The 23356-nt window shown below is 43.8% G+C and overlaps 2 protein-coding genes across 2 annotated transcripts in view; one reads left to right on the plus strand and one right to left on the minus strand.

The window, feature by feature from the left end:
• LOC106574444 (pinopsin) overlaps window positions 1-4840 on the plus strand; it is a 27752-nt gene extending 22912 nt beyond the window's left edge. Inside the window, exon 4 of the mRNA XM_014150342.3 lies at window positions 2545-4840. Within this exon, the coding sequence (XP_014005817.1) occupies window positions 2545-2889 (345 nt within the window). The 3' untranslated portion in view covers window positions 2890-4840. The remainder of the gene's footprint in view (window positions 1-2544) is intronic.
• LOC106574443 (beta-galactoside alpha-2,6-sialyltransferase 2) lies at window positions 218-22295 on the minus strand. Its single transcript, XM_014150341.3, has 6 exons — window positions 22081-22295; window positions 12759-13628; window positions 10317-10414; window positions 9834-9935; window positions 6061-6235; window positions 218-2276 (listed from the first exon to the last, which is right to left on the minus strand). The coding sequence occupies exons 2-6, from the start codon at window positions 13555-13557 to the stop codon at window positions 2029-2031; spliced, it is 1422 nt and encodes a 473-aa protein (XP_014005816.1). The 5' UTR covers window positions 13558-13628; window positions 22081-22295; the 3' UTR covers window positions 218-2028.
• Window positions 22296-23356: the final 1061 nt, after the last annotated feature.

Below are 23356 nucleotides of genomic sequence, written 5' to 3' on the forward strand. Positions count from 1 at the left end.
CACCTCCTCTCCTTCGTTACGTTGATGTGAAAGACGTGACCAGATGAAAGCCAATGAGGAGCTTCCACCATTATTTCGTCCACTGGTCAAGTATGTTTCAATCAAAGGGAGGAGACGAGCAGGTAATATGTTTTTAAGCAATTGAGATACAGCCCTTGCCTCTTGAATTGTGGGATATGTAGTTAAACAGCTAGTTACACAAGGGTGAACTCACAAGGCAAGTACGATATCTTTATTCACAACAGTTTAAGTATAAAACAATGGAAAAGAAATACAAATTTTAGACAAACTAACAAATTATGTTCAGTTCAAACTGATTCTGGCTATAGAAAATTCTGTAAAAACAGGATTTTTGTTTAAAGATCCCAAAAGGTGTCAATATTAGTGTTTACCCTCAGCAGTAGATCAGCCAACACTTGACATTTCTATTGCTGGGTTTTTGTGCATTCCATTCACAATGTACACAAACAAGTGAATCATCGTTAAGGACATTTTGTCCATTTATATTTCCAAGCTGAGGCCTCTGCTTTGCTTTTGTAGCGGTTAACTCTTAGACGACGTAGTGCTAACTAACAGTTAACTTCACACAGGGAACATTTTGCACAGTATCAAGTCTATATCACCATTACCAAAAGCCTTAGACCAGGAGCGCAGCGGTCTAAGGCCCTGCATCTCAGTGCATGAGGCGTCACTACAGTCCCTGGTTCAAATCCAGGCTGTATCACATCCGGCTGTGATTGGGAGTCCCATAGGGCGGCGCACACCAGGTTTGGCCGGGGTAGGCCGTCATTGTAAATAAGAATTTGTTCTTGACTGACTTGCCTAGTTAAAAGGTTAAAACATTTATTTAAAAACAATGTGCCTCAAACTATTCCTAGCTGCATTCATTGCATTACACTTGACCAGACTTCTATAGGCAAACAAACCACATTTACATTCTATTTACACAGTGTGGCTGTAGAATCATGTCAAGGCCAGGAAAAGTAACTGGTCAGTTTTACCATCTGGTATCGCGGTACAGTCATTTTAAATAGTGTACGTACGTCGAGGACATGAGAACACGGATAAGAAAGTTTGAGTTCCTTACTCACATACACGAGAGATCAGTGGTTAGGTTAAGACTGGTCCATACAAAAAAAAAGAGAAAAGTGGTTGTTTTTCCTCATAGACCTACATACACTACTATGCCTGAATTGATCAAATAAGGTCTGCAATATTTTAAACCAAAAGGAACACATGCTTTTTGAACTGCATAAATTCAAACCGACCCTCTCAAGTAAACCCTTTACACTGCACGTTTTCAATTCTCTATTTCAATGCACCTCGTTGAATCAGCAATACATGCCTTTGACCGATGTTCAATATTTTAATCTATAGATCACTTTTCCACATTCATACACAGACCTCTCCCATGTACAACAGTATGTCACAAGAACGATACCTTAAAAAGATGACCCATCTCTCCAGTAGGAATACATCCCTGAAGGACTACTTCATTACACAATACAACATGATATTTCACATGCCCTAAACCCCCCCCCCCCCTCCCCCCCCTCCTCCTTACAACAATGACAACTATTGCTATCCTAACCAGCAGGAACAGGCTGGTTTTTCATTTTCCCAGGCTCAGTGAAAACAAAATACATTTCTCTGCAGGCGTCACTTCAGAGTTCGGCCTTTAAACTATTTCACTTCTTTTAATGTTTAAAAACGGCTTGTGAATCAACTATCAGTTAAACACCCTGACAGTCTCTGGTCTCCGAACCGGATGGCCAGAGCAGCTTCAGTTGTTGACACTATCCAGTTCTCGAGCACGCTAGCTTAGCCTCTACAGCCTAAGATTGATTAGTATTGGCACCACTCTCCTCCTCTTCACTTTCATCCCGATTTGCGAGAGAGCAGTCCAGGTCAAAGGTTAAAACGCCAGATCGTGGCCCACAGACGACAGTGCTGACTCAACTTAGCTTCTTCAGTCGCTTGATTAGTATCGGCACGCTCAGTCTCTTGATGGCCATAGGAGGTCAAAGGTCAGGGCCCACAGTTGACCGCGCTGAACCCCGAGAGCGTGACCTTGCCCTTGGTTTTGAGGTCGTGTTGGGAGGCGCTGTTCATCCTCTGGACCAGTAGCTTCTCAAAGAGCAGGGGATGGTATGCCCCAAGGGTGCAGGCAGCGTCGTAGTGGTGCTCGTGGTAGTGGCACAGGTCTGTCTGACGCAGAGAGGGGATGTACTCATAGACATGGACCTCCTCGCACAGCGACATCATCAGGACGATGCCTGGAATTAAAACAGGGCATATATTAATTCATTACAGCAATCTATGGGTCAAAACATTTTAGGGCCAGTTTCCCCAGACAGACTAAAAATAATTTACCACGGAAATTCTCTGGAATCCGACCTTTAGTTTACATCTCTTTTTTTATGTTAGGAAATGTAATGTCTGAAGAAATGGGTTTACACTCTGGTGTTGAAAAACGGGGAGTGACTCACTCTGTGTCTGCACACACACACACACACACACACACTCTTTGTCCCTCCCTTGCAGTTCTACAGGTGTTTCCTGATCCTGTTCCACTGCAAACGGCCCAGTTCTGAGAACGGCGTCTCCTCTATGCCTTCCAAGACCACCGTCATCCAGCTCAACCGCCGGGGCCACAGTAACAACGTAGCTGTCACACCCCAGCTCTCCACCGGCGCCAACCACCATCCCCACACGGTGGAGTGTAGCACTAACAACCGTGAAGTCACCACCCCCGTCTCCGAACAGACCAGCCCAGACACCAACCAAGAGATCACCTCCTGTGGACAGCCGCGTACCCCCCTCACTACCCCCCAAAGCCCCTCTCAACCCACCCCCCCTTTCCCCCACGTGACAAATGCTATCCAGTGATCCACTGTGTTATATGATAGCGTCACCACCGAGAACTCTACAGAGGATACGGTGTTATCCCTGGCATTTGTCATGTGGTGTCGCCCAAAAACAAACTGTCTACACAGTGATCTCTCATGTGGCGTCACGCAACAACTCTCCATAGTGATTTGTCATCATGAGAACGCCTTAGACAACCCATAAAATGATCCATCATGAGGCATTGTGTCAACAGAGAACTCTTCTATACAGTCAGTGACCTAATCCACAACGTTACCCAGACAGAGAAACATCAATATCTAACAAAGGGATCTATTCCACATCATCACCCCAGAAACTAAAACTGTGATCTATTATCTTATAGAACAGGGTGTCCCAAATGGCAGCCTGCGTGTGGATTTATTTGGCCCAGCAAGTTCATAGCAAAAGACATAATAATAATAATAATAATAATAATAATAATAAATTGGAATTTTCATTGTTGGACATAAGACTAAAAACACCATGAAATCAGCTCCAATTGATTTTAAGTTTTGAAATGATTATGCTTTAGATAATGTTATCCGTTTTGACTTGCTGTCAATTGGCAGTAATTATGGTTCTGGCCCCCTGCCCATCCGCTCAAAAACTAAAAATACGTCGGCCCGCGGCTGAATCTAGTTGATGATCCATGTTATAGGTGTGTCAACCGCCCCAACCCATCTAGATGGTCAGCTGTTACGTTGTTACTCAGTAAAGGTGTAGATATCTTCCTGTCAAGTCTTGCCGTGAGAACGCAACAGTGTGGTGCTGTTTACTTCAAAATAAAATCTGGGATTTTTCCTCAACTTCTGTTTTCATATTGTCACACGTGTTACGGTCGATAGACCCCAGAGTTGTGTTAAGACTGCAGCGGCTTTACACTGTTGTCATTACTGTTACAGTACCAAAAAGGCTGTTGTCACAACTGTTACAGTATGCGGTCATAACTGTGGCCATTTCCAATGAAGTGCAATAATAGACGGTTCATCTTCATTTGTTCTAAAGCATCTATGAAGCCTATGTGAATGATGTTGGTGAAGCGGAATGCTTTGTACCGCATCTGTGAGATCAAATCACCTTGGGCCTCATTTCTTTACTCGGTTTTTACATTACACTTCATATCATCCGTTCTTGAAACAATACGAAGGATAATCAATGTTTATACACATAACTAAGGGAGTAAAAATCACACACAACCACGTTCATTTCTAGATCGCACTAAGTTGCTAAATAAAATTTCTCACGCCTACTTCATGGGTATTAAAATCACTATATAGCTGTGGATTAACTATTTAAGATCATATCTGTGCGTAAGAACATTTTCTAGATGATGCACCTGGGTGAACTATGTAAAACTGGCTATTATTACACTGAACCGTTATTAAATGTATGACAATGTGAAGGGACTTCCCATTTCACTGCAGGGTGGGTAGGGTAATAAACCAGAAACAGCTGGAGAATTGTAACAGAAAGTGTGCATGTTTGCAACACTTGAAGCCATCATCCCATTGGGCAAAAGACATATCAATGTTCACTTGTCAGTTTGAAATGTTTAGTTATGACGATGTGGAAACAATGCTGATCCAACCAATATTTGCATGTTGGGATGACAGCCCGGCGTTGTATGAAAGCCACAACCTGTTAAAAGTGACCATCTTTCTGTGCCTGTAGTGTTGAGTCATGCAGTATCTGGCTTTGCATGTTAACATGTGCCTCAGTCTACAAGTCTAAATTATGTACATCGGTACCTACCAGATCCCAGCAGGCAGTCGTCAGCCTCGCACCCCACTGGGCTGCCACACAGTGGCTGCTTGTAGCCATCATACGGCACTTACTTGTCTTTATCCACATGACAAACTGAACAGCACTGCCTCTCACTGCCTAATAAACTGTAACCCAAAAACAGTTAAATAAATGGACTGCAACCCAAATAAAATCCTTCTGTGATTTATGGTCTGCCTCACTGAGTACTGCTGCTGGCAGTGTGTGTGTGTGTGTGTGTGTGTGTGTGTGTGTGTGTGTGTGTGGTGGTGGCACAATAACGTGCTGAGGGTGACACGACCCCCTCAAGCCCTCCTGCTGGGATTCCAGGAATTGCCATGGTGGCCTATGTTGTAACACCCCCCCCCCCATCCTCATGTAAATTGAGAACAAAACAAGAGGGGAAAAGAAAAACACACAGGAATGAATCACCATTCCGCTGTTCTTTCTGGACTCTCCTATGTACATTCGGTCCGTGTGGACATATTTTATGCAGGTTTAGAATGGTATAGATACCTAAGTATAAACATATGATGTAACTGTGAACTCGCTTTGAAAAAGCGATTCAAAGTGAAAACAGGTTGCTTCGCTTTGACAATAGCCAATTTTTTTGCCTTGCCATAATCTTACCCCTAGTATTCACATCATTTCTCATGTCTCACCGCTCCGCTCTTCCCAGAGTTCCAAAACAGCAATATGGGACACAATACGGGAAAGGGGGATACCTAGTCAGTTGTACGAATGCATTCAGTTAACTGAAATGTGTCTTCCGCATTTAACCCAACCTCTGAATCAGAGAGGTGCGGGAGGCTGCCTTAAATCAACATCCACGTCGTCGGAGCCCGGGGAACAGCGGGGTAAACTGCCTTGCTCAGGGGCAGAATGACAGACTTTTACCTCGTCAGCTCGGGGATTTGCTCCAGCAACCTTTCGGCTACTGGCCCAACGCTCCTACCCACCAGGCTACCTTGAAAATGAGTATTTGCTTAATGACGTTAGAAAATCGATAATCTATTTGATGGAACGCCAATCGTTAACGAGCACCTGTGCCCTCTTGACTGTAACCTTGGAAATAGATGTTGGGGTTGAACACACGTAATAACAATGAAGCTCTGTTAGATTTTTACCTTGGAGCAGTCGCAGATCTCACTAAAGCAAAGAAACATGCATCCTTCTGGTTGCCATTAAGCAAGCTTGTTTCATTGAACCAAGGATACCACCATATGTGTTCTGAACTAGGCCTGCGGTATGTGCTGCATCTCAACAGTTAATAAAGTTTTGTGAATTCGATGCACGTTGGCTGAAGGGTGTTCCCGTCATAGGGAACAGGGTACCATTTCAGACACAGCGGTCAAACAGATAAACGGATTGGGTGGGTGCCCAGGTGGATGATCAGAGGCGCATGCCCACCTATGAACCCAGAGGATGGGGGGTTAGGCTGGATGTTCTCCTGGGTGTTCCCCTGGATCACGTCCCACAGCTGCCAGATGAACTTGGGGTGGAGGACGTAGAATGGTTGTGTGGGGTGGAGCCGCCGGCGTTCTTCGTACGGGGTGAACAGGTCATAGTCTGGGTTCCTGTACCACTGAAGAGAAGAGGAGACTGCAGTCAGCACCAAGCATCTCTCTTTACGTTATCTGAAATAGAACGCTGCTACTCTCTACAATCACGACAGCATCTCCCGAGGGTCAGACTCACTCCTGTAGCTCAGCAGGGTCAGCATGCTACGCAGCAGTCTACCTGCTACTGTATTTCTAGAGCACCTAAAATCAGTACTTGTATTATGGTTTTATTTGACTACGGGAAAGAACGCATGTTAAAACGCTAATGATATTGCACCAATACTGTGATGCAGATTTGCTTGAATCCATCACCACCATACTGACTGACTCACATCACCACAGGAATCCCCACGCCCCGAGCTAAAATGTTGCATGAATACATGTTCCTTTCATACGCCACAGCTTACACAAGAGTCCGTTAAATCCATGATTCAGTGAACAAAGTCAGGCATGGATATTTCCCTTGAAATGATGACGAGAGACTTTCATAGCACAACATTTTAAAGTCAAGGTTTGTTACACCAATACTCATTCCCTCATTCCCATAGCAGGTATTGATGAATGACTACAGCAGAAATGCTTTAATTAACTCTCTATTCTGGAAGTTAATCTTATTATGCATCCCACATGGCACCCTATTCCCTACAGTACAAGGGCACTAAAATAGGCAATATGGTGCCAGAATTTGACAGAGGTAATCTGCTCAATAAACGTGGGGATGCTTTGACCGCAGTGTGAAAATATCAGCCTTTGATCTGACACCCAGTAACGTTAAGCTGCTAGGTGACAGACACCGTGCTGGTAACTCTTTGGTTCTTCAAACAGTCAGGATAACATGGGGCAAAATTGAGTAAATTATGCCCTTTAAGAATTAGATACAGAACAGTGAAATGTATTCTAGGTCTGGAGCAAATTTCTTGGTAAAGTCTCAATGAATGTGTTCAACCACCCATACAAAAATTGGGTGCATGTAGTACAGTAGGCGATACAAAAACACACATGCACTGCTGCGAGCGCACAAACATGCACGCACGTGCACACAAACAAAAACATACAAACAATGGCTTTCACTTTCAAAGTGGATGCCATTAGAATAACAGCCCTTGATCATTGGCCTTATGCGTGTGTGTGTCCAATCTGTACTTTAACTATTGCCATGCCATTGTGTGTGGCAGACAGCAGAGGTAATGTAAAACACGCTATAACATTGTTCTCCATATACGGTGCCTTCGGAAAGACCTCTTGACTTTTTACACATTTTGCTACGTTACAGCCTTATTCTGAAATTGATAAAATAAAACATTTCTCAGCAATCTACACACAATACCCCATAATGACAAGGTGAAAACTGTTTTTTTGAAATTCTAGCAAATATATTAAAGCTTAAAAACAGAAATATCTTATTTACATAAGTATTCAGACCCTTGCTATGAGACTAGACATTGAGCTCAGGTGCATCCTGATTCCATTGATCATCCTTGAGATGCTTCTACAACTTGATTTGAGTCCACCTACAGTAAATTCAATTGATTGGACATGATTTGGAAAGGCACACATCTGTCTATATAAGTTCCACAGTTGACAGTGAATGTCAGAGCAAAAACCAAGCCATGAGGTCAAAGTAATTGTCCTTAGAGCTCCGAGACAGGATTGGGTTGAGGCACAGATCTGGGGAAAGGTACCAAAACATTTCTGCAGCATTGAAGGTCCCCAAGAACACAGTGGCCTACATCATTCTTAAATGTAAGAAGTTTGGAACCACCAAAGCTTCCTAGAGTTGGCCAAAAGGCCCCTACAGACTATCAATCAGACCATGAGAAACAAGATTCTCTGGTCTGATGAAACCAAGATTGAACTCTTTAACCTGAATGCCAAGCCTCATGTCTGGAGAAAACCTGGCACCATCCCTACAGTGAAGCATGGTGGTGGCAGCATCATGCTGAGGGGATGTTTTTCAGGGGCAGGGAGACTAGTCAGGATCGAGACAAATGAGCAGAGCAAAGTACAGAGATCCTTAATGAAAACCTGCTCCAGAGCGCTCAGGACCTCAGACTGGGGCGAAGGTTCAACTTCCAGCAGGACAACGACCCTAAGCACACAGCCAAGACAACGCAGGAGTGGCTTTGGGACAGGTCTCTGAATGTCCTTGAGTGGCCCAGCCAGAAACCGGACTTGAACCCGATCGATTATCTCTGAAGAGACCTGAAAATAGCTGTGCAGCAACGCTCCCCATCCAACCTGACAGAGCTTGAGAGGATCTGCAGAGAAGAATGGCAGAAACTCCCCAAATACAGGTGTGCCAAGCTTGTAGTTTCATACCCAAGAATACTCTATGCTGTAATCGCTGACAAAGGATCTTCAGTAAAGTACTGAGTAAAGGGTCTGAATACTTATGTAAATGTGATAGTTTTTTTATTGGTAATACATTTGCAAAAATGTCTAAAAACCTCTTTTTGCTTTGTCATTATGGAGTATTGTGTGTAGATTAATGAGGGGAAAAAACAATTTAATCAATTTTAGAATAAGGCTGTAATGTAACAAAATGTGGAAAAAGTCAAGGGGTCTGAATACTTTCCGAAGGCAATGTATACAAGGGTACGTTCAGCAATGGAACATTCAGATAGAAATATTTCTATGTCGAACAAACATGCCTCTCTGACATGTAAAATAAGGAATTGCGTCCGCTCTATTAATGACATTTCTACTTGCAACGTTCAACAAAGTTTGCCTACTGAACTGTGTGACAGAGGAGGAAATTCTAACAAACTGACAAGGCCTAAATTTGTGTTTTCATAAGAAAATTAGAATTAGTGTTTGTTTTATTGTGATTGATTTAAGGACCATTCTTAGGCTAGTTACCATCTCTTTCAACTGACAAGACAAACAAATCACATCGCGCATACTCTGAGAATGGAAGATTGGAACCCTGCCGGTGTCTTAACAAAGAAGAATTCCCTTTCACACTTAAATTGCTGTTACATTTTCAACAATGTGTCAAACTACTTTAAAACAGAATGGAGCATCTCCAGAGGTTAGAGGCTGTTGATGAACACTAATAAACTAGACAACCATTTCTCCACCTCACCAGGACTGAGTAAGTCTAAAGTCAGTGGAAAACTTCAGAAGATCTGTCCGTATCGTTCAGCTTTTCCTCATTAACCACCCAGTTGGTCATCATGTTTCCTGGCATCTGAAGATTCACACGTGAACCACATTAAAATCAGAAGACAGCACTGTCACCATTGAGCGTGTTCACACAGTTGGTTAACTGACTGTTAGTTGCACCGGAGAAAAGCCTCTGCAAAAATGTTAACACGACCGCTACCGCTAACAGGATCTCAGGAAGGGGCCTGTGTAAGCCACACACCAGATACCTGAATCTAAAACGCAGACACTTTCTGAATTATTCAGTGAAAACCCTAAGATGGTTTGTATAAAATATGAGGCACTTTATTGTCCATTTAGAATGGAAATGACGTTCTCTCACAAGACACACCATTGCTGGAAGCAGCGCTCCTGGAACAACTGTAGGGTGTTAAGTGCTTTGCTTATTAAGAAGTCATTAATGACACACAACACACTACAGCACGTGACTGACAGTGAGAGAGCAGAGAGACCTACCCTGAGCAGGTCCACAGAGTACGGTGCAGGATCCCATGCCACCAGCGTCATACCCTTATACAAAGAGCTGGTGTTGAAGCGATGTCTGGGCCGGGCCAGGATCTGCAGGGAGACAAATTACTGATCGCTGTACTGATAGCTCTCCAGCCCCCCCCAGGCTAAATGTAATCTTACCTGGAACTGGAGTATTGGACACACAAATATGCGGCAAGCAATACGAGTACATCTCACCTACAGTCCACATGTACAGATCCCATACGCCAAGTTGTCTTCTCCCAATGATAGGTGTATCATGAATGATTGACTAGATAAGGGCGGTAGTGCTGGGATAGCCTGTCTTAGTGATCTGTCTAGCGGTTTCACTCAGCTCTAGATCAACTCAAATCATATTCAAAAAGGCAGAGTGTCAGTGACGCCACTGTCAATCAATAGGGGGTGCTGAGTACCAAAGGAAAGTCACAGGAGGAGAAGTGGGGGACGTACCTGAGAGTTAATGAGGCGGATGGTGGTCTTGTTGCCCACGTCATTCTCATAGCCCTCTGTAGGAGCAGCGTTGAAGCGAAGCACAGCCTCATGGGAATCTGAGTACAGGGTATGGACGTTAGCGGCATGCATCACCCCAACAGTACCATTACAATGGCATGGTTTATCTACATAAGTAATGTGGTTGGTGAATGTCTCCCTCGAGCCCAGTGGTATTTAAACTTTTTCAGTGGGGACCACATTTCTTCAGCCAGAATTTCTGGGGACTCCATTTTTTTTCCCCCCAAGAATTTCACAACCTTAAAATTTGTACATTTAGATTTTTACATAAACAAATAACCTTAAATGTAATTGAATTTTCATGTCTTATAAAAATGAAAAGAAATACAACTGTATTTTTATAATTATCTTCTCAAAAACGTTTGTATATTGTCTCATTCAATAGTCTGTACTCTTAATTTTTTTATAAATGATATATAAACACAGTACCAGTCAAAAGTTTGGTCACACCTACTCATTCAAGGGTTTTCCTTTATTTTGACTATTTTCTACATTGTAGAATAACTATGAAATAACATATGGAATCATGTAGTAACCAAAATAGTGTTAAACAAATCAAAATAGCTGCCCTTTGCCTTGATGACAGCTATGCACACTCTTAGCAACTGTACCGGCAGACAGCGTGTTTGGTGTCGTGTGGGCGAGCAGTTTGCTGACGTCAACGTTGTGAACAGAGTGCCCCATGGTGGAGGTGGGGATATGGTATGGACAACGAACACAATTGCATTTTATCAATGGCAATTTGAACGCACAGAAATACCGTGATGAGATCCTGAGGCCCGTTGTCGTGCCACTCATCCTCCGCCATCACCTCATGTTTCAGCATGATAATGCATGGTCCCATGTTGCAAGGATCTGTACACAATTCCTGGAAGCTGAAAACATCCCAGTTCTTCCATGGCCTGCATACTCAGACATGTGACTCATTGAGCATGTTTGGGATGCTCTGGACCAACGTGTACAACAGTGTGTTCCAGCCAATATCCAGAATCTTCGCACATCCATTGAAGACGTGTGGGACAACATTCCACAGGCCAGTCAACAGCCCCGATCAACACTATGAGAAGGAGATGTGTCGCGCTGCAAAAGGCAAATGGTGGTCACACCAGATACTAACTGGGTTTTCTGATCCACGCCCCTACCTTTTTTTTTAAAGGCATCTGTGACCAACAGATGCATATCTGTACTCCCAGTCATGTGAAATCCATAGGATTAGGGCCTAATGAATTCATTTCAATTGACCGATTTCCTTATGTGTACTGTAACTGAGTAAAATCTTTGAAATTGTTGCTTGTTTTTTTCTCTCCAGTGTATATGTAGTCTAGGCTCTGGTAAACTATAATATTATGCTAATCATGACGCTTATGAGTCACTAACCAAACTCCAACACTAGAGAGCAGCAAACCCTTTTCTTTGGAGGTCTGATTTTATGGGCTGAAGTGTCATTTATAAAAGGTGCCTGCATTACTGTCACGGCTCTTCCTCCTCATTTCAAGGACACGCAGGCTACTCATCACATCAAATGAACAGATCCATGGGGACTGACACGCCAGTCTGATGCCATCAACACAAAAGGCTACTGAATGAATACAAAGTAGAGTGGTCTAAACTTTCCTATAGGCGTGAGGAACTTCCCAGCTTCAGAGCTCTTAAAGGATAGAGGCCAGTTCAATTCTAAGGGTAAATCAAACCTACCAAAGCAATACACTTATGCAGTGATGAAGACTAGTCTGACAATCAGCCAATTAGCTGTAAGAATTTGTACAATCAGTCTGATTAGTAGTACTAACTTGTACTTAGTTAGGATTTTGGAGCTTGCGTGTAATATTGCATTGTCTGTCTGTCCAGACATGTTCTTCATTTCATGTAAATATTTTTTAGAGAAGTAGTTAAAGGGCAACAGCCGAGCCTCAGTTCCTGATAAGCTCTGTGGAACTAGGGTCAGGAGAGATGTGGAAGTCAACATCGAGGTTGAGGCAAGGACAACAGTTGAAGAGAGAAGACACCTCTGGGGGGGGGGGGGCCAGAGGGGCCCAATCCAACAACACTCCAACTGAAGCCTTCACACTCACACACCTCCCCGCCACGACACTACCAAGAACAGACTTAGTTCCTGCCCAGCAACAGAGAATCTGTTTTTCTTAGACATACAAGGAGATGCCTCTGCCCAGTTGGAAGGTATACATTTGTGATTGTGTGACTTGTATGTTGTGTTATGCAGCTGCAACATCCTGCTGGGTGTAATAAATCTAGTTTGAGCTTTACTTCCATCTGGATTTATACCAGAACTTGGCAGATGTGTCTTTATTTACATTGGAGCTAACAGTTACAAATCCTGCCGATGTTCAGAAAAATGTGTATCACCTGTCCTACGGCACTCACCAATTTCTCTCCCTAGGGAAGAGTTGAGGATAGCCCCGGCCGAGGTGACCACCGCACACGACTTGAACTTTGACCCCTGGCCCCAAAGCTGCTCCAGAGGTCGTGGGGGCACTAGCCTGTCCCAGCCCAGCCCAGAGAAGGGTTGCTCTGTCCCGTCCAGTGTCCTCAACCTGGCCTGCTCCTTCAGTTCACAGAGTACCTCCCTCCTGCTCTGCCTACCCCGGCGCAGCCCGCTGTAGGCCACGTGGTGCCTGTTGAGATGCAGGTAGTCCCTCATGGACTTCTGCAGGTGTGGAGCCAGCATCCCCGCTGAGGCAATGCCCCTCCGCAGCCACTGGACCACTGCCTTGGACTGGGATAAGTAGTATTCATCTCTGCCCCCTCTCTTCTTCCTCCTCCTCCTCCTTCTTCTCAGTCTCTCCCTCCTAATCTTCTCTTCCCTTTCCTGATCCGCCCCCTCCTGGTCGCTCACCTCATTCCAGACCACCTCACCATTCTGGCTCAGCTCCAGGGCCTCCTGTTTTCCCTGTCGGCTGTGGCTGGGGTCCTGGTTGGCGGGGGAAGAGACGGACACCTCGAGAGGAGAAGCCCTGATGCCCGATGGACTGCCCTGGATGGAAGCCAGACGGCGGGTCTCGGTGTGGGTGAGCGAGGAGGGCGAGCGGAGCTCCACATCCCGGGGGTCCAGGAAGTGGGAGAGCAGGGCCAGGAAGATGAGGAGCCAGGCCAGCATCGCCACCAGAACCAGCTGCCTCCACTGCTTCATGGTTGGGGTCATGGTGGAGGACCTGGGAGTCATGGTGGGTGCAGCTGGGGTCCGGTCCCGTCAGCGACCTCTAGAGGCCGACCTGGAAGTGCTCAGGATGAGGCCTAAAGAGATGTATAAGTTTATTAACTTTATTAGTATAGCACATTTTCACACAATGAAGTGGATGATCAACAACAGTAGAACAGCCCCATGTCATACAACACAACCGTAAGTGTAAGCACTATAATAGGGCCCGGGCAGGGTTTCTACTAAGTTAACATATGGAATTGTTTTAAGGTCATACTAAGAAACATTTAGAATCCCTGTAAGTAGCCCAAATATATATTTGTTGAAACATTGAATTTGGCCTTAACGCTATTAGCCCATGGACATGCATTGAATAACATTCATACATGGCAAAACAGATGCGGAAGGCCGACATTAGTGGATGCGGTGGATTGAGATGCATCCCATGCAACAAAAAAAAACCCTGCAGATATCTCTAGCTTAAAACAGAGATTTTGATAGGGATTTCTGTATTATGGTAATTTGATTTTCCGCAGGGTCGCGGACAGAGAGATATAAGAAACACTACAAAGACCAGGATGGACACATCCCCCTTGTTGAAAATGCTTCCTTCCTGCCCTTCTTTCTCCGCTTTGAAGTTCTAAACGGAACTGGACTGTCTTTTAGTTTCGAGACATGAAAGCCTTCCTCTCTCTCGGACGTATCCTGCCCGTGTCAGAACTTTCTATTTAAAATAGAAGGTGCTGATTCCTGCTTTACCAAACAATAGGGAAAATTTAGAATAATAATCCAATCCGTCCTTCCATCTATCCTCGTATTCACCCTTTGATCCTGTTGAGGTTGACTGTAGTTGACAGCATTGTGGCCCTGAGTTGGTTAGGTTAGGTCATGTCTGTTTATATTCTCTATGGGCAGGGCCAGAGGAGGGGTTGGGGAGCTGTGCCTCTCCCACGTACCACAGTAAAAACAGAGTAGACAGACTAAGATTTTTATACGGTGTGAAAAACAATCATCCACAGTGGGCCCTGTTTGTGAAGTGAAACCTGATGTAACGTGATGTGCATCGTTTTTAGGATATTTCTGAGCAAAACGTAAATTGGTGTGCTCACTCAGGGAAAACATTTTGTCCACAGAACATATTGGAATGTGTTCTTCTCCATTCACCACTGTGCCACGTTCTTTCGCAGGAGCAGCCATTTCTTACCACCCTATCCATTAGTTAGCCCAATGGGGGGAACATAATGGATGACCAAATGAACAAGAACAGTAGCAGTCCTTATAATAGCAGGTAAACATAAACACAGGCTGTGGCATGCAGGAGCAGAATGCTCATTGTAGCTCTCACACCAGCACTCGCTAATTGTTGACGGTTCTCCAATTTGTAGTGGAATTAGCCCCTGGAGTCTTTTTTTAGACTAAATGGAGAGCCTTGATGTTTTCGAACAGCAGTGGTAGAGACTGGAGCCATCACAGCTGAGCATTAAGCTGAGACTGAGCCATCACAGCTGAGCATTAAGCTAAGACAGAGACTGGAGCCATCACAGCTGAGCATTAAGCTAAGACAGAGACTGGAGCCATCACAGCTGAGCATTAAGCTAAGACAGAGACTGGAGCCATCACAGCTGAGCATTAAGCTAAGACAGAGACTGGAGCCATCACAGCTGAGCATTAAGCTAAGACAGAGACTGGAGCCATCACAGCTGAGCATTAAGCTAAGACAGAGACTGGAGCCATCACAGCTGAGCATTAAGCTAAGACAGAGACTGGAGCCATCACAGCTGAGCATTAAGCTAAGACAGAGACTGGAGCCATCACAGCTGAGCATTAAGCTAAGACAGAGACTGGAGCCATCACAGCTGAGCATTAAGCTAAGACAGAGACTGGAGCCATCACAGCTGAGCATTAAGCTAAGACAGAGACTGAGCCATCACAGCTGAGCATTAAGCTAAGACAGAGACTGAGCCATCACAGCTGAGCATTAAGCTAAGACAGAGACTGGAGCCATCACAGCTGAGCATTAAGCTTAGACAGAGACTGGAGCCATCACAGCTGAGCATTAAGCTAAGACAGAGACTGGAGCCATCACAGCTGAGCATTAAGCTAAGACAGACAGAAACAGAGATGAAAAAAGAGAGATACAGGTCTAAGTTAAGAGTAGATGTGGGGTCAAACATGCAGACTAGGTTTTCCCAGATTATGAGATTAATTATGAAATTAGGAGGTATGAAGAGTCAGAGGGATGATTCCCCCTCACAGCAAGAGCTTGCACAGGGCAGGGAACCACCAAGCCCCAGCCTCTCTCTCAGGACTTCACCCACACAAAGTACATCTTCAAAAGGGTCTTTCCATCTCCTCCAGTGAGCCAGTGCAGTGGAGGCTAGCGTGAATGACACGGAAGGTTCAACTGAAATAATAACCTCTATCTGCATCGGGACTCTGACTCAATGCCTGCCTGCAGAGACACTGTCCTTGGGGCACAGAAAGAAAAGGGAAACTACTGAATGGGGAGAAATAAAGGTGATGAACTGAAATTCCATTGGGTAACCCACTGGCAGTATTCTGAAGAGAGAAGTCTCTTTGTTCCATTCAATTGTGCTTAAACTAGGCTACTAAAGCTAGCCCTCCATTTCAAAAGCAGGATTTGAGTGGAATTAGTATGGCATGGAAGAAAAGAGAAATAATACAAATAAAAAATAAAAAAAATTGGGCTTCCCAAACCTTGTTTTTAGCAAAAAACACCATGAATGAACTCTGCACTGACATCCACAGTCACTGACTATATATTCGCCACTACAAAGCCTTGTGGAAAGCTGGCTGGTCTAAACTGATCCTTGCACCACTAAACCCCCCCTAATAAGGACACAGGGGTCAGAGGTCACACATCTGTCTCCAATCAGAAAGAGACAATCTTGCCCCAGGAGGAACACAATTGGCCCTCTGTTTCTCTCCAACCAGACACTCACAAATTGAACTGGGCGAGCACGAGCGTCATTTGCCTGCCTGAACGCAGTGCTGTAGCAACAACCTGAACGCAGTGCTGTAGCAACAACCTGAACGCAGTGCTGTAGCAACAACCTGAACACAGTGCTGTAGCAACAATAATACAACGCTCCATCAAGCACACATTAGCTAAGTCAACACATAAGAACACACCCAAAACCTCTGCCCACCCCACAGATACACCCACACCCTCTCCCCACAGATACACCCACACCCTCTCCCCACAGATACACCCACACCCTCTCCCCACAGATACACCCACACCCTCTCCCCACAGATACACCCACACCCTCTCCCCACAGATACACCCACACCCTCTCCCCACAGATACACCCAAAACCTCTCCCCACAGACACACCCAGAACCTCTCCACATAAAAACAATCCATCTAGATTTTGACGGTAATGTCAAGGTGTAGGCGAAAACAGAAACAGCATGGCTGAGATAGACAAGGGAAGCCAAACAACAGCTGTGGATGTTTCCTCTGTGCCTCAGATAACTGAGATGATTCATAAAACCACATCTGAGAGAGGGGGAGATAGAAAGATGAAAAACAGAGATAGGGCCTGGTTCCTGCCTTATAGCCAATCACAGACATAGCAGGTATTATGTTCTACAGTAGAAAAGATAGACATCTTCAGCTGCAGCCTGGTTGGGAACTGAACTGACCGCTGGCCCTCTTCACACACCAGCTGGTCTCACAATGGGCCACAGCCGGGGTTTGGCACATGGCCCCTGGTCTCTCCGGCAGTGCCCACGCACACACACACAGTCATGCAAACACACAGGCAAGCGCACACACACACAAACTCACACACACTCTCTCAAACACACACACACACACATACATACATATCTCTCCGTGGAGAGATGATATCCCGCCTGTCCTGTTTCTGCTGACAAAATGCCTTCCTCCATCTTCAATGACACGCCTCGCTAAGCTCCATCTATTCTGTTATCCTCTTCTCTCATGTGCTGCTGGCCTGTTTAGAAAGCACTCCTGCATTGCCATGGCACATAATGCATACTGTATATGCATAAATATAAACTGGTTGGTTCGAGCCCTGAATGGTGATTGGCTGACAGCCGTGGTATACCAAACCGTATACCATAGGTATGACAAAACATTTATTTTTACTGCTCTACTTTCATTGGTAACCATTTTTTTATAGAAATAAGGCACCTTGGGTGTTTGTGATATATGGCCAATATACCACGGCTAAGGGCTGTATCCAGGCACTCCGTGTTGCGTCGTGCCTAAGAACAACCCTTAACCGTGGTATATTCGCCATACACCCCCCCCCGGGCCTTATTGCTTAAATCTACCTCTTGATGTGGTGCATGACAAAAGCTCTTGATGTGGGAGGAAGGTAAAAGTAGCTTTGGCTCCTGGCTAAAGCACCATTGAGGGAGGTTCTCTAATAACCATGGAAGAGGGGAATTTACAGTACACGTTATACCACCAGGCTTATCTACTCTACTACCCCTCATCTCACGTCACATGTAGAAGATGCATAATTACTCAACGCCCACATGGCTGCAGGAGAAAGACGTCAAGCGGTTATTTTCAAGCAAATGTAGTGGCGTTTTGTGTTGGCTTGCGATTCACTTATTTGTCAGTGTTTCTCCCTCGATAATATTACGACTGGGGAGACAGCAAACACATGCTCTTCACTGTATCATGATAATAAATTGTACTTAGTTACAAAGTACCCAGAAACCTTCATGTGACTATGGGGGGGGGGGGGGGGGCTACTGTAACAGTACTGTATGCTACCCAGAAATATTACATTGCAGTTTTCATTTGTCAGAAATCCTCTCCACTTCCTGATTTGCGCAGATATCACGCAATGCATGGATTGAAAAAGTACATGATAACATCTGTGGTCAGGAAGGAGACAGCAAAGTTCCGTGTTTGTTTGATGGGAGCTCTAGATTAAAGAAAAGTGAGTCACACATATATGGGCTCCTAGGGGATGTGTGGTGATCAGGTCTACCTCCTGTAACCCAGTTTTCATGCGATCTTATCCCACAATGTATGTCAGACTCAGTTCCAGTGTTCGGTGGTAATGGCAACTTATTAACATTCACAAACATCCTGAGGGCCTCGTCAGTCTCCCTGTGGATTCAAATGAAAAGTCCGGGATCGACTGTGGTAATATAAACGATACAGGAGTGAATGAAGAGGTCTTTCTTCTTACCTTTTTGGAGGCAAGTTAGCTAGCCTATCCCCAAAAGAGGAAGTGTGAGAGAGGCATAATGTCTCTTCTTGTGTGGACCAGTTTTATCTAGCCTACAAACTCACCAAGCAGTTTCGTTTCCAGTTTTGTATTAAAGAGAGGAGCAAGACACCAGAACTCTACTCAAATGGCTTTAGGGAGAGAAACCCTGTTTTGTGTAGCCTAAGCCTCGTGACTGAGTCTGTGTGACTGAATGAAATCTCATAACAACTACTGTAGTGGGCCCATCTTACGCAGGCTGGCACCAGAGGTGACTCACACAGCAGGGGCCAGGGGGGTCAAAGCTAAAAAAAAAATTATGAAAATCAAATATAGGGGCTATTACATGGTAACAGAATGACGCTGAACCATTGAGTCGCCAAGTTAAACAACCCATGCAACACAATGCACTACCTTCAATTGGTCACATTGGTGCGAGCCGCACATTCGACATGTTAGATTGATACACGGCTGCTAAGCAGTGGGTATTATATTTATTGTGTTCTAAAGTTTTATTGAATTTGCACTTACTCAGGTGGTAAATTAGCCCCAAATAAAATGTGCCTATGATATTAGTGCACATAAAGATGCAGGGAAATTCATCTCTATTGAACAAAAAAAACGAAAAAGAAAATTCTGGAGCCCTATTTTAACAGTCAAAAATAACAATAGCCTAATTGTTAACCCAAAATGCATGACAATCACTGGATTAGGCTGCTCATTCAAATCACAACATTAAAATATGAAGAAATACCATCTTAGTATTCTCTTACACTTTTTAATAAAGCACCAAATTACTTTAGAAGAGAGATATATATATATATATATATATATATATATATATATATATATATATATGACGCAGAAATTGTTTTTGGGGTGAGACCAAATCATGGACTGAAAATCCTAGTGGCTCCAGTGCCACCGGGGGAAAATGTCTGTCTGGAGTCATGTGTAATCAGTTACTTCCCAAACTACACTCTTTTCTTCACTGTCCATGATTGGTTTAGATTTGGACTGACCAAATTTCAACGTCCAGTGTCGGTCAGGGTTCAGTGAGTGAAGGGGCTGGTTACAGTAAATGGAAAGAGAGGGGGCTCATAGATAAGTGTCAGTAAGAGCTGGGAGAGGTGACATTAACTGGAGAGAGAGAGAGAAGAGAGACAGGGAAAAAGAGAGGGAGGGGTTGTCCAGACTGTTTTCACACTCTTGGTTTGACCATCACGTGACAGAAAGAAAACATTTATGAGCTGAACAAGACAGTAGCAGGTGACCCAACTGTGGTTTGTGACTACTATGAATTCCCATTGTAGACAATTCAGTTTCAGGTCATTCTGAGTTGTCGTCATTGTCCTTCACTGATTTACTAACAGAACGACGTGTTTGAATCACCTAATAAATCAAACCAAATTTATATCAGTAAAACACTACAGCTAATTGATAGGTATACCTTTACTTGTTAATTCTGTGAGCTTTCATTCTCCTCCGTCCTCATCAGGGAGAGAAATTATAAAATATCTTAAAGAATGTGGGGTTTTGGTAAGAGAATGACAAGACACTAGACAATATTTCTTAAACTTACAGAAGACTAATAATTTCTGCCAAACTAAATTATGAATGTTGATATTAGTTGGCAGGGGCCTTTACTTCAACATTATTGTGTTTTGATTCATTCCTAATAGCTTATAAGACTTTCTGCTAGATGTTTTCTAAAACCCCTTGTCCATCTGTTTGACTAGAAATCAAAGCCTTTGCTTATTCCTAATTTTTTGGAAGGAGATTGGTTTAAAAATGTAGATGCGCCTTAATTTCTCAAAATATAGACTATGAGTTTCATTTGACACCAAATTTGATGTGCTCATGGGGCATTTTACATGGAAATGCCCTATACTGTCTGGAACAAACCATGGAGCTTTCAAAAAGCCCCAGAAATAAATTCATGCTGTATCTTGCAGCATAACGCAGGAAGCTTGTCTTCCAACACATTTCTGTGAAGGTGTTTATTTAACATTCTAAACTGGATGGTTCGAGCCCCGAATGCTGATTGGCTGAATGCTGCATCTTGCATAAGAACAGCCCTTAGCCGTGGTATATTGCCATTCATTGGCTATACACAACACCTCCTCTGGCCTTATTAGGTAACACACCACATGGCGAGACAAGGTGTTCTTTACTGACATGTCATTTTCTCGCCAAATCCCCAAACTTGCGTAGATCTGAGAGAATAGGAAAATAATAAGCAATTTGGTGACAATTTCACCCATTATTAGAGAGCAAAGAGGAGCTATTACCTTATTGACAGCTGTACCTATCCAGGGTTAGGCAGTAGGGGCTATGGGTTGATTTAGGATTGGGTGTTTTAACAAAGGGCTGCAATTGACACACACACACACACACACACAGGAGGTATACCCCATTCCCAACACCAGGTGTTCACAGGTGTCCAGTAATTAAGATGTCAGGACTGTGAAAGGGGGCTGAACAGACAGGTCTGGGGCCAGTCTGTAGTCAGCTGGTATCTGGGGCTACTGACCCAGTGTGTCAGGCCAGGTGTCCTGGAACTGGTGGTGTTGAGGTAGCCTGGAGAAGGACTATCAGACAGGGCGGCAAGGCTCTGTCACCCTGCCTCTCACCTGTCTGTCTCTCTGAGCACACACCAGACCATGACACTCCTCAATCGTAAACCCAAATCATTCCACAACCGTAATTTGTGGTCATATGGACACTGAATTCATTAAAATGGACGAGTCCATCTGCATATTTTAGTTTATCATGTCCGAAACGTTAAAAAAAAGTCAAATTATAAAAAGATGAGTCAATATAGTCCGATGTGTTTATGATTCGTTGTGCTGTAAGATGTAGCCAAGTTGACTTTTGAGAACCAAAATGTATTCAAATAAAAGCCTTCACATGGCAGCTCGTGCTGACCCTCTCAACACTCATCAATAGGTGAGCAGTGGGATCAGTTCACTGCAGGAATTACGACTGTGTACTGTTCCAAAGTATTGAGAAATATTCCAATTAGACATTAAGAATATAATATCACTGGCGTTTTCAGTTCGATGGGAACCCATATTTTTGTTGTAGGTGAACTAGGCACACATTATGTTTTCAACATGTTATGTAGGCAACTTTGTAGTTCACGTTATATTTCGGATGGAAGCCAGTGGCAATGTTTTAACCATTCTGCATGCCCCCTTTTCTATGGCACAGTTTGAAACCCATTGCGATCTCTATATAAGCGTCCCTCTCATCACAACCCTCTGTTTGAAATATCCATGGTATCGTTGATTGCTCTGTCTGATACAAAGATGGTAAAATGCCTTACCTGAGCTAGTCAAACGCTCTTAATTCCGGCGAACATCGACATTTCTTCAGGTTTAGACCCGGAATGCATGCTTTCGCGCCATCTTCAAAGAAAGAGACAAGTTGCAATCGAACGCTATTCAGTGCTACTCGACAATACACACTATAAGATGTGTAATGTGGCGTTGTGGTTCTTTCAATTGAGGTATGAAAGAACCGTCCTTCCTCGATAATTGTTTTTTTTTGGGGGGGGGGGGGGAGAGAAGGGTGGGCGGGGCATAAGTGAATGTACTGTGTGCCAGGCGGAGCAGTTTACTTGGCATGATGTGGAATTGAACTGCTAATTAAGGAATGATGTGGAATTGAACTGCTACTTAAGGCATGATGTGGAATTGAACTGCTAATTAAGGCATGATGTGGAATTGAACTGCTACTTAAGGCATGATGTGGAATTGAACTGCTACTTAAGGCATGATGTGGAATTGAACTTCTACTTAAGGCATGATGTGGAATTGAACTGCTACTAGGCATGATGTGGAATTGAACTGCTAATTAAGGCATGATGTGGAATTGAACTGTTAATTAAGGCATGTGGAATTGAACTGTTAATTATGGCATGATGTGGAATTGAACTGCTAATTATGGCATGATGTGGAATTGAACAGATAATTAAGGCATGATGTGGAATTGAACTGCTAATTATGGCATGATGTGGAATTGAACTGCTAATTATGGCATGATGTGGAATTGAACTGCTAATTATGGCATGATGTGGAATTGAACTGCTAATTAAGGCATGATGTGGAATTGAACTGCTAATTAAGGCATGATGTGGAATTGAACTGCTAATTAAGGCATGATGTGGAATTGAACTGATAATTAAGGCATGGTGTGGAATTGAACGGTTAATTAAGGCATGATGTGGAATTGAACTGCTAATTAAGGCATGATGTGGAATTGAACTGCTAATTAAGGCATGATGTGGAATTGAACTTAATTATGGCATGATGTGGAATTGAACTGCTAATTAAGGCATGATGTGGAATTGAACTGCTAATTAAGGCATGATGTGGAATTGAACTTAATTATGGCATGATGTGGAATTGAACTGCTAATTAAGGCATGATGTGGAATTGAACTGCTAATTAAGGCATGATGTGGAATTGAACTGATAATTAAGGCATGATGTGGAATTGAACGGTTAATTAAGGCATGATGTGGAATTGAACTGCTAATTAAGGCATGATGTGGAATTGAACTGCTACTTAAGGCATGATGTGGAATTGAACTGCTACTTA

This window comes from Salmo salar, chromosome 16 (genome assembly GCF_965601325.2).
Source record: "Salmo salar chromosome 16, fSalSal1, whole genome shotgun sequence".
NCBI classification, from domain to species: domain Eukaryota; kingdom Metazoa; phylum Chordata; class Actinopteri; order Salmoniformes; family Salmonidae; genus Salmo; species Salmo salar.

Bases quoted from the DNA above. Each gene is read 5' to 3' on its own strand.
- LOC106574443 (XM_014150341.3), bottom strand. From the start codon at position 13,557: ATGACTCCCAGGTCCTCCACCATGACCCCAACCATGAAGCAGTGGAGG. The intron at 9,936-10,316 runs GTACGTCCCCCA...GTCTCCCTGCAG, and splicing joins TCCGCCTCATTAACTCTCAG to ATCCTGGCCCGGCCCAGACA. The intron at 2,277-6,060 runs GTGGGCATGCGC...TTTTAATTCCAG, and splicing joins CCCATCCTCTGGGTTCATAG to GCATCGTCCTGATGATGTCG.